The following is a 16,575-nucleotide window of genomic DNA, read 5'->3' as shown; positions in this document are numbered from 1 at the left end:
CCCCCCCCCCCCCCCACGTGCACATAACGCGCATTCCCCCGATACCGTAAATATCGCGCGCGTCCGCCGATATTTACGTTGGCCCGTATATCCCGGGTTACCTTCGACCGCTCTCCCACGGGAGATCTCCGCATTTGTGTGTCACGGGGGGAGAAAGGAGGAAAAAAAGATCACGCGCGGGAGAAACGAGGTCCGACGGAAGAAGAACGCGAATAAATCGCAGCGCGTGACGATGACGACGATGCCGCAGCTATACGTCTCAAAGTGGTTGGAGCGATCTTCGAGCGGAGATAAAAAATTTTCTCAAGTTCAACTTCGGTAAAAAAAAGAATCCAAGATAGAAACAAGGTAATTGTGCGAAATACTAACATAAATAAACAAGAAGAGCGAAGAAGATACAGCGCGCGCGAGCATTCTTCATACTTTTCTTCTGATCGTAGCTTTAATCCTTCTTCGTGATCCTAACTTCACGAGAATCGGCGCCGATTTCCCGACGGCAATTATCGCCCACCCCGTATAATGCGCACACATGTGGGTGTGTGTGTAGTTATCGGACCGATATCCGTTATTCGTTCCCTCTCTCTTTCTCTCTCGTAGCAGCTGTCGTGGGCGGCGACGATATCCGACCAGTCATCGAGGCAGACTTTACGCCCGCGGTGGAACCGGTGCGGGCACGATATCAAATTGAATAAAACGCACTGTCTGTACGCCGTGGACTGATCCTATCGGAAGTTCCGCGGACGCGGACGATTCGCCGCGCCCGTTATTACGTCCGCCCGATGATCGGCGCTACCGATTATCCGGACGAGACGAGATTTTCAGAGACAGCGGCCCGAATGTAGTCGGACGCGTAATCGCCTCCTCGGCGTTTTCTCTTCTTTCCGCTCCTCCCCCCTCCTTCCCTCTCCCTCCTTCCTTCGACAAGATTTCCATTCGGGCTCGATCCGCCAACTTCTAAAGGACAAGAATTCATTTCCGGCCGGGCTTTAAAGAGCGAAGCTCGACGACTCGCCGGGAGATTTAATTCGACGACGACGACGTTAGAAATCTTCGAGTTGATATACCGGGAAAGATCTCATCTCTCCTCTCTTTGCATTAATCACCGCCGCTTATCAATATTATTCTTCTTCGAAGATCGATTCGTGTGAACGACGAGTCGCGTTTCTCTCGTCACTCGCGAACGTCGTCGAAGTATAGAGCAGGAGGGCCCCGATGAGCTCGGTTTTCGGCTGATACGACGTTCGATTCGGTATAAAATATAAATTGACGCGGAGCTCCGATTGATACGAGACGGAATTTCCATTTAATGCCACGTTTTTACGGACGTCAGTCCGCGATATCGATTGCAGTATGCAGATTTGCCGGGATGCGGGTAAAGTTTTTTTCTTAGATTACAAGCAAATATGTACGAAGAAGAGTGAGACTTGAACCAATCGATGATTAACCGGCAGCAATTTCCAGCAACGTAAGATGTCGTCCAACGATAACCGGGGAAAAATTAATAATTCTCTAACTAAAAATGCAGCAGATAACGCTTGGCTGGCGGCAATTTTAAAAGTAGATTAAAGGAAGACATTCTTTTACTTATTTTGACAACAAACTGCCTTTCATTTCTATCTTTATCTTGGAAACTCCGCCGGCTGAGTTGATCGTCAATTAACTCAGCTGGGATTTGATAAAAGCCGCTTCTTCGGCCAATTCAACCTATTTCGCTGGAACATTTTCGTAAAGTGCGGTAGAAATTCCCTTTGAACTAAAACTTATTTCACTTTCGTTCGCCGTTTTCGTTCTCCCTGTGCAACGAATTCATTCGGATCGTTTTAATAAACTGAAATTATTTCATACGTTGGAAAATCCTTATTTTTTATTATGTCATCCTTCCAAAACATTCCGAGCGATAAATTGAGAGTCGTTGAATCGACTTTCATCACGAATTTTCACAACGGATCTCTAAACCGATTACCACGCGTCGTAATAATTTCGAATAGCGCGAATTTTTGAGCGATATGAGAAAGAGAGAGAGAGAGAGAAAGAGAGAGATTTTGTGGGACACGTCGTTCTCTCTCTCTCTCTCTCTCTGCTGATCGAGGCCACGTTCACGCCTACGTGGCGTCCAATATCTCTCGCGACGTTTCGCTTTTGCCCCGCGAAATTAAGTCGAGGATTTCTCACTCGTGTTGCAGCTGTCTGGCCTGGTGGTGGGTGGAATTGGTATCTGGACGGTAGTGTCGAAGCACAGCTACGTGTCCCTGATGTCCACCTCGACGTATCCCACTTTGGCTTACGCCCTGATCGTCGCAGGTGTACTGGCCGTCATCGGTAGCTGGCTCGGATGCGGCGGCGTAACCTCGGAAAATCGATGTGTCCTTCTCATAGTAAGTCTTACCGGTACATTAACGCTTCCCGTTGCATGTGCATAAGTTGAAAACCGCATAAGTAACCCTAATTATAACAATAGTGTTATAACGGCTTTAATTATCACAGTTTTCGCTTTATCTGGCAAAACAAGGCAAAACTGCGTAATTTTCCGTCCACTATGTTACCGCGTACGTGACACCGACTGTAACAAATTTGTTAAGGGAAACAAAAGTTGGCAAAATGATTACCTAGCCTTTCGTTCTCCCCTACACTCGAACGTTTCGCACGTCCGAATATAATTATTCATTAATCATCGTCGCGTTCTCGAGTTGCACTAATCGACTTTCGGGAACCGATGTGAAGTGCCGGAGGAGTTCGGCGCGCGGCGATATAGTCGGATCGATTACAATAATAATCCCTCTCTGGCAGCTCCGTCGACGCGCTCGCGGAGATCTTAATTCATTAGATGATAAATGGCAAATAAATTACGCGATTCACCTCGCTCGTTGCGCCAGCTTCGCGGACGTACTTCGTCGCCGAGAACGGCGACGGAAAGTAACGAGTTTGTCAACTGGCGTTATTCCCGTTCAAAGAGAAATATCGAGCGAAGTCGTGGGAGATCCCCTTCCCCCTCTTCTCCTCTTTCTTTCTCTTTCCCCCTTTCTCCCTGCCGGCCGGTAGTTCGCTCTTATCGGCTCTAAGAGAGAATCATTCGTCACCGAGGCGTTATCGGCTGATTAATTAATTCCCCGGCTGGCGGACACGAGATCGAAATAGCGACGCGAGAGAACCTCCTCGAGCCGGCGAAGGAGAGTGGTTATCGGGGAATCGAGTATCAGGAAACGAGCCATCATCCTTAAAAATTACCCCCGCATTCGCGTTAGATGCGCTTTTGTGCGATCAGCCGCGCGACGATGTCGAGCGGCGGGGCGTCACGTGTTGTGCGCGCTTTGCTCTCGGGTTACCGGAAGTCCAGCCGGAACTATTTTGCCGGCCGCACGATATGCAGAAAGGCGCCACTCGCTTATAGTCGCCCCGCTCGTGTACGTAGATAAGGCGTATGCAATTTTAAATCGCTATGCAGGGCGTTTTATGCGCGACAGAATTTTTTTACGACCGCGCGCGCGAGCTGTTTTGTACATGATGGTGCATCTTTGAAGACGAGGTGGTCCCATGCGCGAGAAAAGGTGAATCAGGAATATTCAGAAAAAATTTCCCTCACACACGAGGGTTTATTTCTGGGCAAATGGATCCTGAAAATTGATTGCGATTATCAATAATTTCCGCTGTTCGAGAGAGATTGTAAAATTCTGCGTTTTCAGTGGCGACTCAAGGGAGCCATTCGTAAATTTCGTATTTATCGTTTCGGCAATTACGTTTTCATACATTTACTTCGCTACCTAAATAATAAATAACAAATGTTAACTTGAAACGAAGATTGAGATAAATATAAATATATATGCGCAATATTACAAGCATTTGAATATTATTATTTTTATTTTTTTCTTATTAATGCTAAATTTATGCATCAGTTGCTCTAATAGAACCATATATCACAAACACAACATAAATAATGTATTACACGTTATCTTCGGTTATTTTTTCAACGAAGAAATCAGCAATTCTCTGGCGAAATGCAGCAGACAGTGCATGACTGATAACAATTTTAAATATAGATCAAAGAGAAAATTTTCTTATTTACTTCAACAACTTCCTTTTTATCCTTACGTTGGAGAAGCCGGCTCCGCCGGCTGAGTTAATCATCAATTAAAATTCGGTTAAATTAAAATTAAAACTATAAATGAATATAAATTCGAATTGGATAAAAGTCGCTGGTTCCGATTGTTCTATTTTATTTATGACTTGACGTACGAATCTCAAAGGACATTCAATGTTATCCAAACTGAAAATAGCAAAATCATTGATGATTATTGATTTCTCGAGATCAATCTTTTCCAAGACAGAATCTCATGCGAAAACATTTTATTTATATTTGACTTTTTTTTTCATATGCCTTCTCGGCTGTAATGCCGGTTGTGGGACACACATTGTGTATATCAAACACGACCGACTTCGCGGTGTAAGCAAACAACGGAAGGAAGGGGGGAGGGGGGCAATCTTGGCACAAGTGCAGAACAAATATTTTTCTGCTTTCGATTTTCACCCCGCTACGTGTGGTCCGTGTAATAACGTAGAGAACTTTCGAAATGAAACCAGGCTAGATACACCAGTGTGACTAGAATAATATCATTTGAACCGAGTGGATCGCGGAGTGGTAACTGAACATGCGCAATCCAATGAAAATTATTTGCGCGTTAGCCCGGTATGTAAAGCTGTTGGGCAAAGTTTGTATTAACTAACTAATGGACAGTCCCCTCGAGACATCGGTTAGCTTTTACCGTAATTTCACCGCTGCTCTCTCTCTCTCTCTCTCTGTCCTCTTTTAAATTACGATTCTGCCTATACAGAGAGATATGGGGAATATTTATTGCAAACGTTCATTAATCGACCACCGTCAATATCATTGAAATTCGACGCCTCTCTCCGCTCGCTGATTATCATATCGCATACTTGCCCGGCTCTTCCTCGCCGCCCATTTAATCATGATTCGCGCGAATACGCTATAAGTACCAAGGGCTCAGCGGGAGACTTCAAAAGAATTTATTTACGTTGGTTATCGTTAATATCGCTCACGGGTAGTCTCAAGAAGAACTTCGTTCAAAGTAGCGCGCTCCTCGAAGACGAGTCGCTACTCTTCACCTACGAACTCGAACATTCCTTTGACTTAGCGAGCGGCTTGAACATTATTGCTCGGGGCGGGCCGGTCTTTTGTTGGAAGCCAGTTAGTTACGTGACCAGCGGATGAAGCAGGAGGATAGGGAAGAGGGAAGCGGACGCGAGTTGTGTGAGTAAATTAAAAACTGTTGCTCAAAGTGAACTAATATCCGTGCGTGGAAAAACGATGCGACGTGCAACGTGTGCCATTCACCACTTGAGCCGTGCTGAGTGAAAATCGCTCTGCTGCGCGGAGTCTTTTTCTCTTTCCTTTTCTGTAGAATTATTCGAAATATCCACGGGGGAATATATCTTCGGACCTTTGCATCGCGCTGTCTTTTCATGCTGTCAGTATTTATTCCCAGATACTGAATACCGAGAAGGAAAGGAATCTTATTCAACATTCATTTGTAGTTTCATTTGTATCCTGATAAGTACTCGATTATTTCGAGTACTATCCGAATCTTCCAGATATTATCCGGGTACTCGAGCGTGTAATTGCTCGTTCTTATTATTATCATTTCTCTTTATTTATCCCTCAAGTCACTCTACACGCAAAAGTATTCGATAAAAAGTCCAAGTTTTCTGCTTAAAAACACGACACAATTAAGATACGAAATGCTTCGCGCCAAGTACCCTTCTTTTATCCTTACCCGGTAACACCTTGTTACACGGATTAACACGGCGGATACGTTTGCATAATGAGAGAAAAAGAAAAGAGAACACGATCCGTTAAAAAACATTTATCATTCCGGTTTAGTTGCGAGAAACCACCGGCGGTGGAACGCCCGGATTCTCTCGGAGGCAACCGGTTTCCGCGCGCGACTCGGAGCGCGCCGGGACTAATCATCTCAATTACCGCGCGACGAGGTAATAATCGCGAATCGATCGAGTGCCATTCTCTTGCGTCGGCGCGCGCGCTCAACATTGTTTCCGATTTCTCTCATTACCGCGTTCGCGTTTTCCGGTCAAGTTCCGCGCTCTCGCCGGCCGCTAAAATTACGCGCCTTTGGCCTTCGGCCATGACGATGATGACGACGACGCCGGCGACGTCGACGTTGACGCCGAGTTGTCGATGACGAAGTCGCGCAGGAGAAAGAGAGAGAGAGAGAGAGAGAAAAAGAGGCCCACCCTCTCCCCGTCTATAAATGAAAAATCGATAAGCCCGCGGCCGATCACAATGAGCCATAATGTCGATAGCGGATAACTCAGCGCGCCGCGATACGGCTTGGGGAGGGGAGGGGGCACCTCCCCCCCTTAACAATGTTCGCCTGCTCCTTTGAACCGTCAGGTGAAAGGGGGTTCGAGCTCGCCTTTGACCTTATCCATAGTCTACTACCTCCGACATTATCGCCGTCGGCCGACGAGAAGTCTTTCCCTCGAGGCCTGCTCGCGAACTCTCGCTGGCGCGCGCGCGCGCGCTGCAGATAACGCGCGGTATACTTTCGAAAGCGGCTTAACCCGCGCGCGAGAGCGGTGTGAGGGAAAACGTAACTCATCGGAAATGCGGCCGCACGCGTGGACACCCACGGGGTGCCGTGCCGCTTAATGCGCGCTAATACGAACTTATGGAATAAGGCGGAAATATCTCTCGCGTGCCGGCAACATTATTACACCGGCGGACACGCGCGCGCGAGCGGTAACTCCGCTGCGTTTACACGGATGATTATTTCATGCGATATACGTATGTACGCGCCCGATGAGGCACGTTCGCGAGGAGCCGAGCGTCTCCGAGCATCCCGAGGAGTATTCCGAGGAGTAGCCGCGAAGCGCGCGCGCACGCGTACGCTTTGACAAATCGCGCATTCATGCGTCGTAGCGCGATATATTTTATGGCAGCCGCTCCCCCGCCGGGCGACGGTAAATTCCCACACAGGGGAGCAACGCGCCATCACACGGCATCCACCCGCTCCCCTCCTCGCCTGCTCTCGGCGGCTTATTTAAAAGATTTAAAGCCGGCCCGCTCGCTCCGCCGAGAAGAGCGCCGCTTAACTCCCCCCCCCCCCNNNNCTTAACCCCCCCCCCCCCCATGTGGGACCTTTGCTTTTTTTATATCACACTGTTTAATAATAACGATGAATTATATTTTTATAGAGTGTTTCCCTCGGTCACCCCCGCTGCGACGCGCGGAATATTCCTTTATTTCCGAGAGGAACGATCTCTCTCTCTCTCTCTCTCTCTCTCTCTTTTTCTCTTTACGGTTACCTCCACGGTAATGCCTACCTGGGATATATATTTAGCCGATCTTCCTCTATCTCCGTTCCGCGCTCCCCTTTTCGGACGGGGCACCCCCTGCTCCGCAGCGGGTAATAAATCGACCTTAATCGGGAGTTAGCGCGGCAACCGTAAGTGGTAGCTCGCGCTTTCGCTATATCTTCAACGACACCCGACTGGATTATCTTTAATCCTGCCTAAATGATAGTTAAACACCGGTAACGAGCTTTGCCGATCGTTACTAACCGCAATGTCCCGCCACGTGGCTCCTTTGGGAATTGCACCGCCGCCGTCCCTCGCGTCGACTCACATCCTTATGTCCCGCCCGCGTTGTTTCTCAGCGAATCATTATCTCGCCTCGCTTGTGCGCATTGAAGAGAGACAGTAATGAGATGTGTCCACGCACACATCATCTCATGAAATATGAGATTGTTTATATTCTATATCAGATATAGCAAATTTTGCCGTTCTTCGTCTCTCATTAAGCGAGTCTTTTTTTAACGTTAAATGCCGATGAGAAAGCTTCTCAAATAAACCTCACACTTCCTCCTACGTTGTTTCCCTCGCGTTATTTATTTTTTTTTTTTCAAAGGCCCTCTCTTTCTCTCTCCGTTCTTTTTTTTACGATCGCAGCGAAATACGGACGTCGCTGACCTTTCGTTTCTTTTTCTGCGCGATGTATCACTGCGGAGCAAGTATCAACACCATTACCGTCGGCAGAGAGTTTCGCGAAGTATCTAATCAGAGCAATTGAATTATCTTTCATCCAATCTGCCGGCCGAGTTCAGCTTCTTTTACAACCGTCACTAAGGTCAATAAGGTCTGCGGTGCGTCTCACTCGAATCTCGACCCACGCACGCGATCTTAATTGCGTAAGTGCTCGCCGACGTGTCAAGCGAAACCGTTTTCCTTTGTACGAGATGTGTATTCAACGAATTAATCGTAATTATCATTAAATCTCTCCAATCTACCGCGCGCTGGCGTGGGTGATATCGTTTCGCTTAATAAAATGCCGTGCTGTTGTAACTCACGGAATAGAAATATTATCAGCTCAGAAAGTTCAGTTCGATTTTTCTGCCTCTCTCTCTCTCTCTCTCTCTCTCTCTTTCGGCCAGACTGTTTATGAGAGTCAAACGAACAGTTATCGGTGACCGATAGTGGGCAGTGACAGCAACTATTTGGTCGATAAACAACGATTACGACTGTTAATTTGATTATTTGACTCATAAATCGAACAGAACTTTTTCACCGGCTCAATATTACCGGTCAAATTCCAAAATTTTCAACGAGAGAAGACAACTGCTGGCTGATTCAATAATGACCGGCGTGATCGGCAGAATTGTGCGAAATAGGAGAACTAATGCGACTCGGTACATAAACGAGGTATTGGAGCGAAGAACTTAGTATTTATGTACTCGATTCCGATCGAAGCATAATGCGCTCTCTCTCTCTCTCTCTCGCTCGCTCTCGATGCAGACGATTCATCTATTCACATAAAGATGAGGATTAAATCACCCGTAATAACCACCGCTAATCACCAGATAATTCCACTTAACCCATGCCTCCTCCCGAATCATTAGTTCAGCCTTAATTGCGCGATTCCCCTTCGCCGCCCTCCGCTTCTCCGCATCGCCACGGGCTCTCCTCCTCCTCCGCCAGTGCAGTACGCTTTTTAATCGCCCTCTTCTTACGACATTATTACAACTATCATCCTCTTATTATTTTCGCACGTTATCACGCTTCGGGCCGCCGCCACACTTTTCCCAACGTGATAAATCGCCGGCGCATCGGGAAAGCGCATACCGCGAGCGTCCGAGGCGCAAAAGAAAAATCGTTAAATCACCCGGCAACAACCGTCACTAATCACCGGGTAATACCACCATTATTCTACCACTACTACTCGCGCGTCGTTGCGCACTCTCGTATCACGTCTCTCTATCCGTCCGCCCGATCTTAATTGCATAAGACTTTCCCGAGCGCGCCTCTTGTTGCACGCGCGATTCACCGTTGCATCCGTCCGATGCGGCTGGTTGTTACACTTTCTCCCTCAACAATTTGTCGCGCTTCAGCTGCAACGGGACGAAAAGGCGAAAGGATCCGTCGAATCCGCTGTGTGCAGAGAACTTTTTCCCCAGCTCAAAGTTGCACACGATCATACTGAGAGGAAAATATTTGACATTTGTAATCAATTTACGGCATATTTCATGTCTTGCGGTAAATATCTCCGCGAGATATTGCGTACGACAAAAGTATCGGAATATATCAAATATCTCGGAAAGCGCGTACCTTCCGACGATTTTCTATCCCGGTACTTTTACACGCGGAATGACTAACGGAATCGTTTTATGTTAACTTCTTCGTAAAATCACTTCGGGAATCAGCTTCTAAAATATTGGACGGTACTTGAGGAACACTGTGTATATTTATTTACCCGCTAGGCGACAGCGTAAAATTCGCTGTCCCCCCGGGCGATTTTTCTCCGTGTGCGTAAGCAAAGAAGGAGGAGAGAGGGGAGAAGCCGTCGGCCTCGTTTTACCTTCGCGGCCCGTGTCATTAGACAGTAAATCAACGTCCGTTGGATGCGCCGATCTTTTCTCTCTCTCTCTCTCTCTCTCTCTCTCTCTCTCTCTCTCTCTCTCCGTTCTCCCGAGTCGCTCTCGATGGCAAGGAGAGATGAGAGGCGAATGAGATAAGGGCAGTCTATCGAAAATAAAAGCTCCCGCGATTTTTCGCGGCCGGCCGCAACACGCCCGTCGACCCTTCGGTTTTGCCGTGCCGCGAGAATGACATATCGCGATCTCCCCGGCCGGATCTGCGAACGGAACTTGACGCCTCTCGGCGAACAAGTTCAACGTCTCGGGATCGCGCATCGAGATCCGAACGGGCTCCGGGCGGAACCGCATTACTCTCTAAGTATGCAACGCGCCGCGATCGCCGCGGTGCTTATGGCCAATTTATGCGGGAACGCGCGCACAAGCGCAATAATCGCAGCCGGAGAGAAAACGGACGCGCGGTATCGCAGACCGCAAAATGCTATTCGGCGGTGTTTATTGTCGAGGCCGCCGGATCGGCGGTTGTGCACACAAAATTGCTCGGAGATTACACGACGACCGGTCGGGGGCGCGGAGGGAGAGCGGGGGTAGATATCTCTAGGGCATTGTCTGGATTTTCTCTCTCTCTCTCACACTTTCGTTCTTTTTTTTGTATTTATCGCTGCTATTTAAAAGAGACCAGTTTCTCGTGCGACTGTGTCCGCTTCCTTTTATTTTTCTGTAATCGTCAACACACTGATTGATTACTATGGTATTTGCGGAATGAGAACGAGAGGAAACATTACGAACGGAATAATTATAGAGTCGCTTCAAGTACCTTGAGTAATTGGCAATATTGCGTGATGCGACGTGTCTCCACTTTTATTTGTGTAATTAACAACCGATTGATTACTATTTGGAAAAAAGAACGAGGTGACTACAAACGGAATAATGATAGAACCACTTCGTCTGCTTGCGCGTCTGTATTGCTTCTTCAGTGTTTTGAATAATTGACACTCTCGCGTGGCGGCCAACGAAATCTCGCGGGGTACTGTGCGTTTCCTCTTTTCTCCCTGCGACTCGCAAAGTATCGATCCACTGTCATCGTAGTATCGGCAAAAATGAACGATGTAATATAACGAATGGAACAATAAAGGGGCCATTTTTTAACGTCTTTCGTTCTCCCATTATTTCCTTTTTATTTCAATACTTCAGTTAATTGACAATATCGCGCGATCGACAGCGAAATCTGAAAGTCCGGCGGGGACGGGGTTTTCCTCCGCGAAAGCACGTGGCGAAGCTCGTTAGAGTTACAACGGAACGTAAATGGAGATTCTCGAAGGATGATGGCGAGCACCTTGTTAAAACCGTGTCCACGTCGGGGAATAACGACCTCCTTGATCGCGAATCCCGAGATTGTCCGCTGACGTACGGGCCGCGCGAAGGCACGTCCCTTACATGCGATTAAAAATCGTTTTTTACACGCGAATTCACACAGCCTCCGCGACGAGACTACGTAAAAGCAAAACGAATTATTTCCCCGTTACGAATGTATGTAATATCTCCGTCCCCTCGCCATTTTAGGCGAAACTTCCTGTAAATGGCACCGTATCGGAATGTGCGCGATTTACGATTGCTTCGTATTAACGAGACGTTTTTATCGCGTCTTACAACGCGTTTTACGACGCGTCAAATATAAAAAAAAAAGAATACTCGCCAAGTATTGCAACGGCGAAACGCGTCTTCCGGGCCGATGAACTGACGCACTGAGAAGAAAAGACTTGAAAATTTATTTGTAAAATTAATAATGTTTATTTCGCGGGAATGAACGTTTATTCAAATACGGCGAGATACGATTTTATCTGGCAAGTAAACCAATTTGATGAGAAAACCTCGGTATATTTCGCAAGAATATATATTCCGTCATTACGGTCAAATTTTCTTCTAACCAATAAGTATCGAAGGAAACGTCGCAAGGAGCATTCGTAAAATTTCAACTTCTCAGTGCGTAACAACTTCTTTCGTCGTTTTATCCACTTCCACGTCGTGATATCGCAACAAATTGCTAGAGATACGATGTAACAACTAGTCCGACGACTCTCCCCGGCTCTCATCGCCGAAAGTCGAATTCACGCCTCGATCGTTGCAAAACTGGGCTCGTTTTTGCAGCAGCCGTTAGCTTCCCGGTGCGAGACGCGTCTCATACCACCAGCTGAAACCAGTTGCCCGTTATACACAGGATACACACGGATAGAGCGAGGAGAAACGAAAGCCCTCGGGTTATACGAGGCGGATTGCTCGTCGTCGTCGAGACGAAGCCGGAATTCAGTTCGCGCCCTTTTTTGCAGGTGCGGCAATCTTCGGCGGCGGTAAAGATTCAATGAGAAGCGGTCGGCCCTATGAGAGAGCTCGTCAAGTTTAATGTCCTTATAATTGCGCGGTTCTCTGCGCCGTATTTCTCGCGGTGACGGAGGGGGGAGAGGAGGGGGGGGGGAGCAGACGATAACCGACGTTTTCTTGCGCCCCGCCGTTCTCCCCGCTGCAGCACACGACGTGTCGCTCGTGCGCGATCGCGACGAAAGGGAAAACGCGCGCGAACGTGCTTTCCTTGCCTTGTTAATTATTCCGACCTGCCGTTTTAGGGACGCTTTCGTAATAATAGCTTAATAAAGTTTCGACGGTTTTCCTTTTTGCGGCGCGCCAGCCAGCTTTGCTCTCTCGACGCGCTTCGGCGCGACGTAGCCTGTATATAATAAGCGTACTTTACGCTACTTTCTTTATTACCGCTCGTGAAATATATAATATGCAGAACTATAGTACTGTATGTACAAATATTGGCCAAATTTTAGCACTTATTATCGAATCTTCTTTTGAGAACCGTTTTCCCCATTTTCAGCGATAAATTCCTCGTCGAAGACGAAGTCCCTTCGACTCCTCTTCTCGGTGTTTCAAATTCCACGAGTAATCACAATGATCGCCGGCTGGTCCCGCGACAGGAAGATTCTACGTAACTCTCAATAGTAGAACGTCGAAAGACGATACCTTACATAACGAACGATGCGGAAATAGATGCGGCATGATGTGGGAGGCCGATCCGAGAGTCGTTACGCTTGTTTTATCTAACAGATTTTCTAACAATTTCTTTCCTCTCATTTCGCGCATCGAATGTTGCTCGCCCGACGAAAGAGTCCAACATCGGAAACGTATTGCAAACGAGATGCAATGAAGAGAAGAAAGCAGAGAAACGAGGAAAAGAGAAAATTTTATAGCTGTCGCGGCGAGCGAACTCGGGGATTCACGCGGAAAATCACAGCGAGGCGGCAAATTTTTCGCCCATCCCCTACCCCTATGTATTCCCGACGAGAGACCGGCCCGAAATTGTCAAACGTCGTCGCTGAAAAACGAACAATGTCCCGTCTGATTGTAGTTGCCCGTCCCGCCGGTGAGGAGCATAATTTCCGCTGCGTGGAAAATTCCGCGTGGCCGCGAAAAGCGCGCGTGTCTGCGTAAGGGCTCGTCTACAGTAGGTCGCAGACGCGCATGAAAAGTTTATTTATTTAAACGGGAAGATTTATAAAAAAAAAAATGGAAACAGAGAAAAATACATGAAAATATCAATCAAATTGAGATAAGGTTGATTAATGTAAGATTTTGTTTCACAGAAATAAACGTTTATTTAAGCACGTAAAAATAAAATTTTATTCCTAGCAAATAAACCGATTAATAAGAAGATTCAGGTATATCTCACAAAAATGTATATTCCGTCATCACAATCCAATTTTTTTTGCTAACCAATAAGTGTGGAAAAAAAAACATGCCGCGCGAAACATTTGCCTCGCAAAATTACAATTTCTTTTTCTTAGTATACGTCCCCTTTTCATTCGTTTTCGTTTCGTTGGAAATAATTAAGTTAAAAAGTCGTGTATTTACTCGTGCTATTTCAAAATGTGCAATGTGAATGTTTCCGAGCGTTAAATCAATATTTTACACTCGTAGCTGAATGTATGTATTTACACACCTCAAATTTACATAGCACTGTACGTGTTTACTATTTGAAATTACTCAATAATACGTTAATGCCATTCGGATATACCCGGATATGCAATCCGCTATAACCATTCGTTATTACGAAAAAGTGCCGCTTTCCGGCTTGATAGTAAGATCATACTCAGCCGAATGCACGTTTTCAAATTAACCATTTTCACGAGCTGAAAGCGGCGAAATATTTTTGTAAGGACACCTATGTAGACTGGCTTTAAAACCCGCTTCATAACGAAACGACCTTAGTCCGCCCTTTAACGTAGTTATCGACGATCTCCGTCCGGTTCCTCCGACGTTATTTTTTCTCTTCTTAACCACCCCCGGTCCCCCCTCCCTCCTTCTCATTCCACCCGTCGTTCTATTGTGTCCTGCGCGCCGCTTATTCCAGCCGCGTCGTTCCGTTTATTTGGACACTCGCGCTTCGGGCGCGAAGTCAATTAACCTTTTTCCTAATTATGTTTCCGACTCCGCTGCCAAGTTGCGAAATTATCGCGAGATAACAGATCCGCCCGTTGTTTCAGCCGGGAAAGGTTTACAGAGTGTAACAATCTGCTCTTTAAATGGCCATCTCGCTCGCGGCGCTTCTCGCCGAGTTCCCGTGTGTAAACGCTCGCCCTGTAGCCGCTGCGTTTGCGTTAATTCGTTGTTATGAAAGACTATCCCTTCGCTGTAACATGTTCAACGTGCTAACCGGCACGAATACGGGCACTGAGATAAGTTTGAAGAGATCGAGCCAACACCCCCGATATCACAGTGCAACATTCATACTTAGATCTTGTATTTAAGATCGTCTTAAATTCATTTCCAGATATTACACGGGAGAAATGTGTGTAGAAAAAAAGATTCCGTTGGATTTGATAAGATTTCTTGAATTGAAACAAATTTCTCTATTGAAGTGGAGCAAACAAACGAACGTTTGATTCAACAAATGCATAAAATGCTTCGTTCATATCAATGTTTATTTAATGTTTACGAGAAAAAATGTGTGATCCAATCTAGTACAATTATCGCGTTAAACCTTGTGTCTTGGGATGTTCGGGATCGACGCTTTCCATCCTTGATCCTCATGAAAACCCCAATAGCCTCGTACCAACCGTTTTCTGCATTGCGAAAAAATCTTTGGCATTAATAAACGCATGAGAAGAGAGAATTATAATCAGGAAAGATATTTTTCTGATAAATTTGAACGATAATAACCTTGTATATTTGCTGCTACTATTATTTTTTGGATGTAAAAGTAGGGTGAAGATATAATTTAAGACCGAAAGAAATGACTATAATTTTTTAGCGGAATTTTTCTCAGTATGTGACGCGAATACCTGAAAATACCATACAGTTTTTTTGCAATTCCGAGCTGGCAACTGAGCGAGCAGTTAGTTTCTCTCCGTAGAGAAAGAGAGAGAGAGAGAGAGAGAGGCCCGGATGACGATGGTTGCATTTCGCGCGGCTCCCTCTCGTTCCTTGGTAATCATAAAATAACAGCCTACGTTGTTGTTAGCGAAACTATCGACAATCAACGCGAGAAGTCTTCGTCGTTTATCAGCGGTCGACAGTTTGTTCCTGCGCGCTTTCTCCGCGCGACTGTCGTGCGCGCGTATTCCCCCGGCCGATTATCATACGAGTATCGGACGAAATGATCGCGATGTGCGTCGAGCGCGAATTTCGCTCGTCGTTTTTCGAACGAGGGGGATCTCCGGCGGATAATATCCGGCGCAAACGGCGAAGTAACGAGCTTAATCCACCGTGGCGACGATAAACTATCGGCTCGATCCACGGCGCAAGAAGACCCGCCTACCCCTTCTTGCGCGGCAACCTTTTGCCACGGCTTTCCCGTTGGTCCTGCTCCCTTTCACCACCTATACACGGATGGCACGAGCGAATCGTCTCATTAGCCAAGGCCTTATATGGCGTTCAATTAAGATTTTTGCCGGTGGGTAAGGTAAGGTAAATCCGGATAATGAACACGACGGCGAGATTCTGCGGAAGGCAGAGAGACTTTATGGGTGCACGGAGAAAGTTAGCTTAGTGCACAGCCCGGTCGCCGTTTTCCTTTTTTTTTTTCTTTTTCTACCACCGACCGATTTTGTAACGACGTTCAAACGCTCTTACGTGAGACGCTCTCTCGAACAAAGAAACACAATTTGTGAACAATAAATCTCATTTTCTTTTGATAAGATGCAATACGTATACCGAAATATATGCGTGTATAATTTATTTTATATCTCGGCTAATTAAAATAAATTAGTCGTACCTGCGCATGTAATGATTTTTAACAGCCACATTTCCAAAACAAAACGGTCAATAATTTCGAAATCCTTTGTATATAACGTCTCTATATGAATCCTTCATATCACTGCGGTTTTTCATTAAATCCTACGTGCGATTTAGGAGAGACTGAAAGTAGAAGTTAAAAACATTAACCTCAATGTGTATAAAAAGCGTCACCTTCAGTTACGAATATCTCTGTTTCCTGATGGTTTATCATTGTCCAACCTTACGGACGTGTTGATTTACTTCGATGTGAAGGGAAGGAAATTCTTTCGACGGACCGATTATGAAACGGACTGTAAGAACGACGAAATAAAAAAGGAGCGATAAACAGAAATTGCAATTAAAAGAACTAATGCGTAAGTTTGCATTCTTATGAAAGAGGAGC

General features: G+C 46.3%; 1 protein-coding gene across 4 annotated transcripts in view; it reads left to right on the top strand.

The window, feature by feature from the left end:
• The window catches only part of LOC106741570 (CD151 antigen-like), a 149,816-nt gene that overhangs the window by 121,256 nt on the left and 11,985 nt on the right, over nucleotides 1–16,575 (top strand). For all 4 annotated transcript variants that reach the window (XM_014613699.1, XM_014613700.1, XM_014613702.1 and 1 more), the window contains one exon: nucleotides 2,184–2,375. In XM_014613699.1, coding sequence (XP_014469185.1) covers nucleotides 2,184–2,375 — 192 coding nt within the window. The remainder of the gene's footprint in view (nucleotides 1–2,183; nucleotides 2,376–16,575) is intronic.

Source organism: Dinoponera quadriceps, unplaced genomic scaffold (assembly GCF_001313825.1).
Source record: "Dinoponera quadriceps isolate SergipeBrazil2010 unplaced genomic scaffold, ASM131382v1 scaffold586, whole genome shotgun sequence".
NCBI lineage: Eukaryota > Metazoa > Arthropoda > Insecta > Hymenoptera > Formicidae > Dinoponera > Dinoponera quadriceps.
The sequence above is the reverse complement of the archived record's forward strand: the minus strand, read 5'-3'. Positions and strand labels throughout refer to the sequence as shown.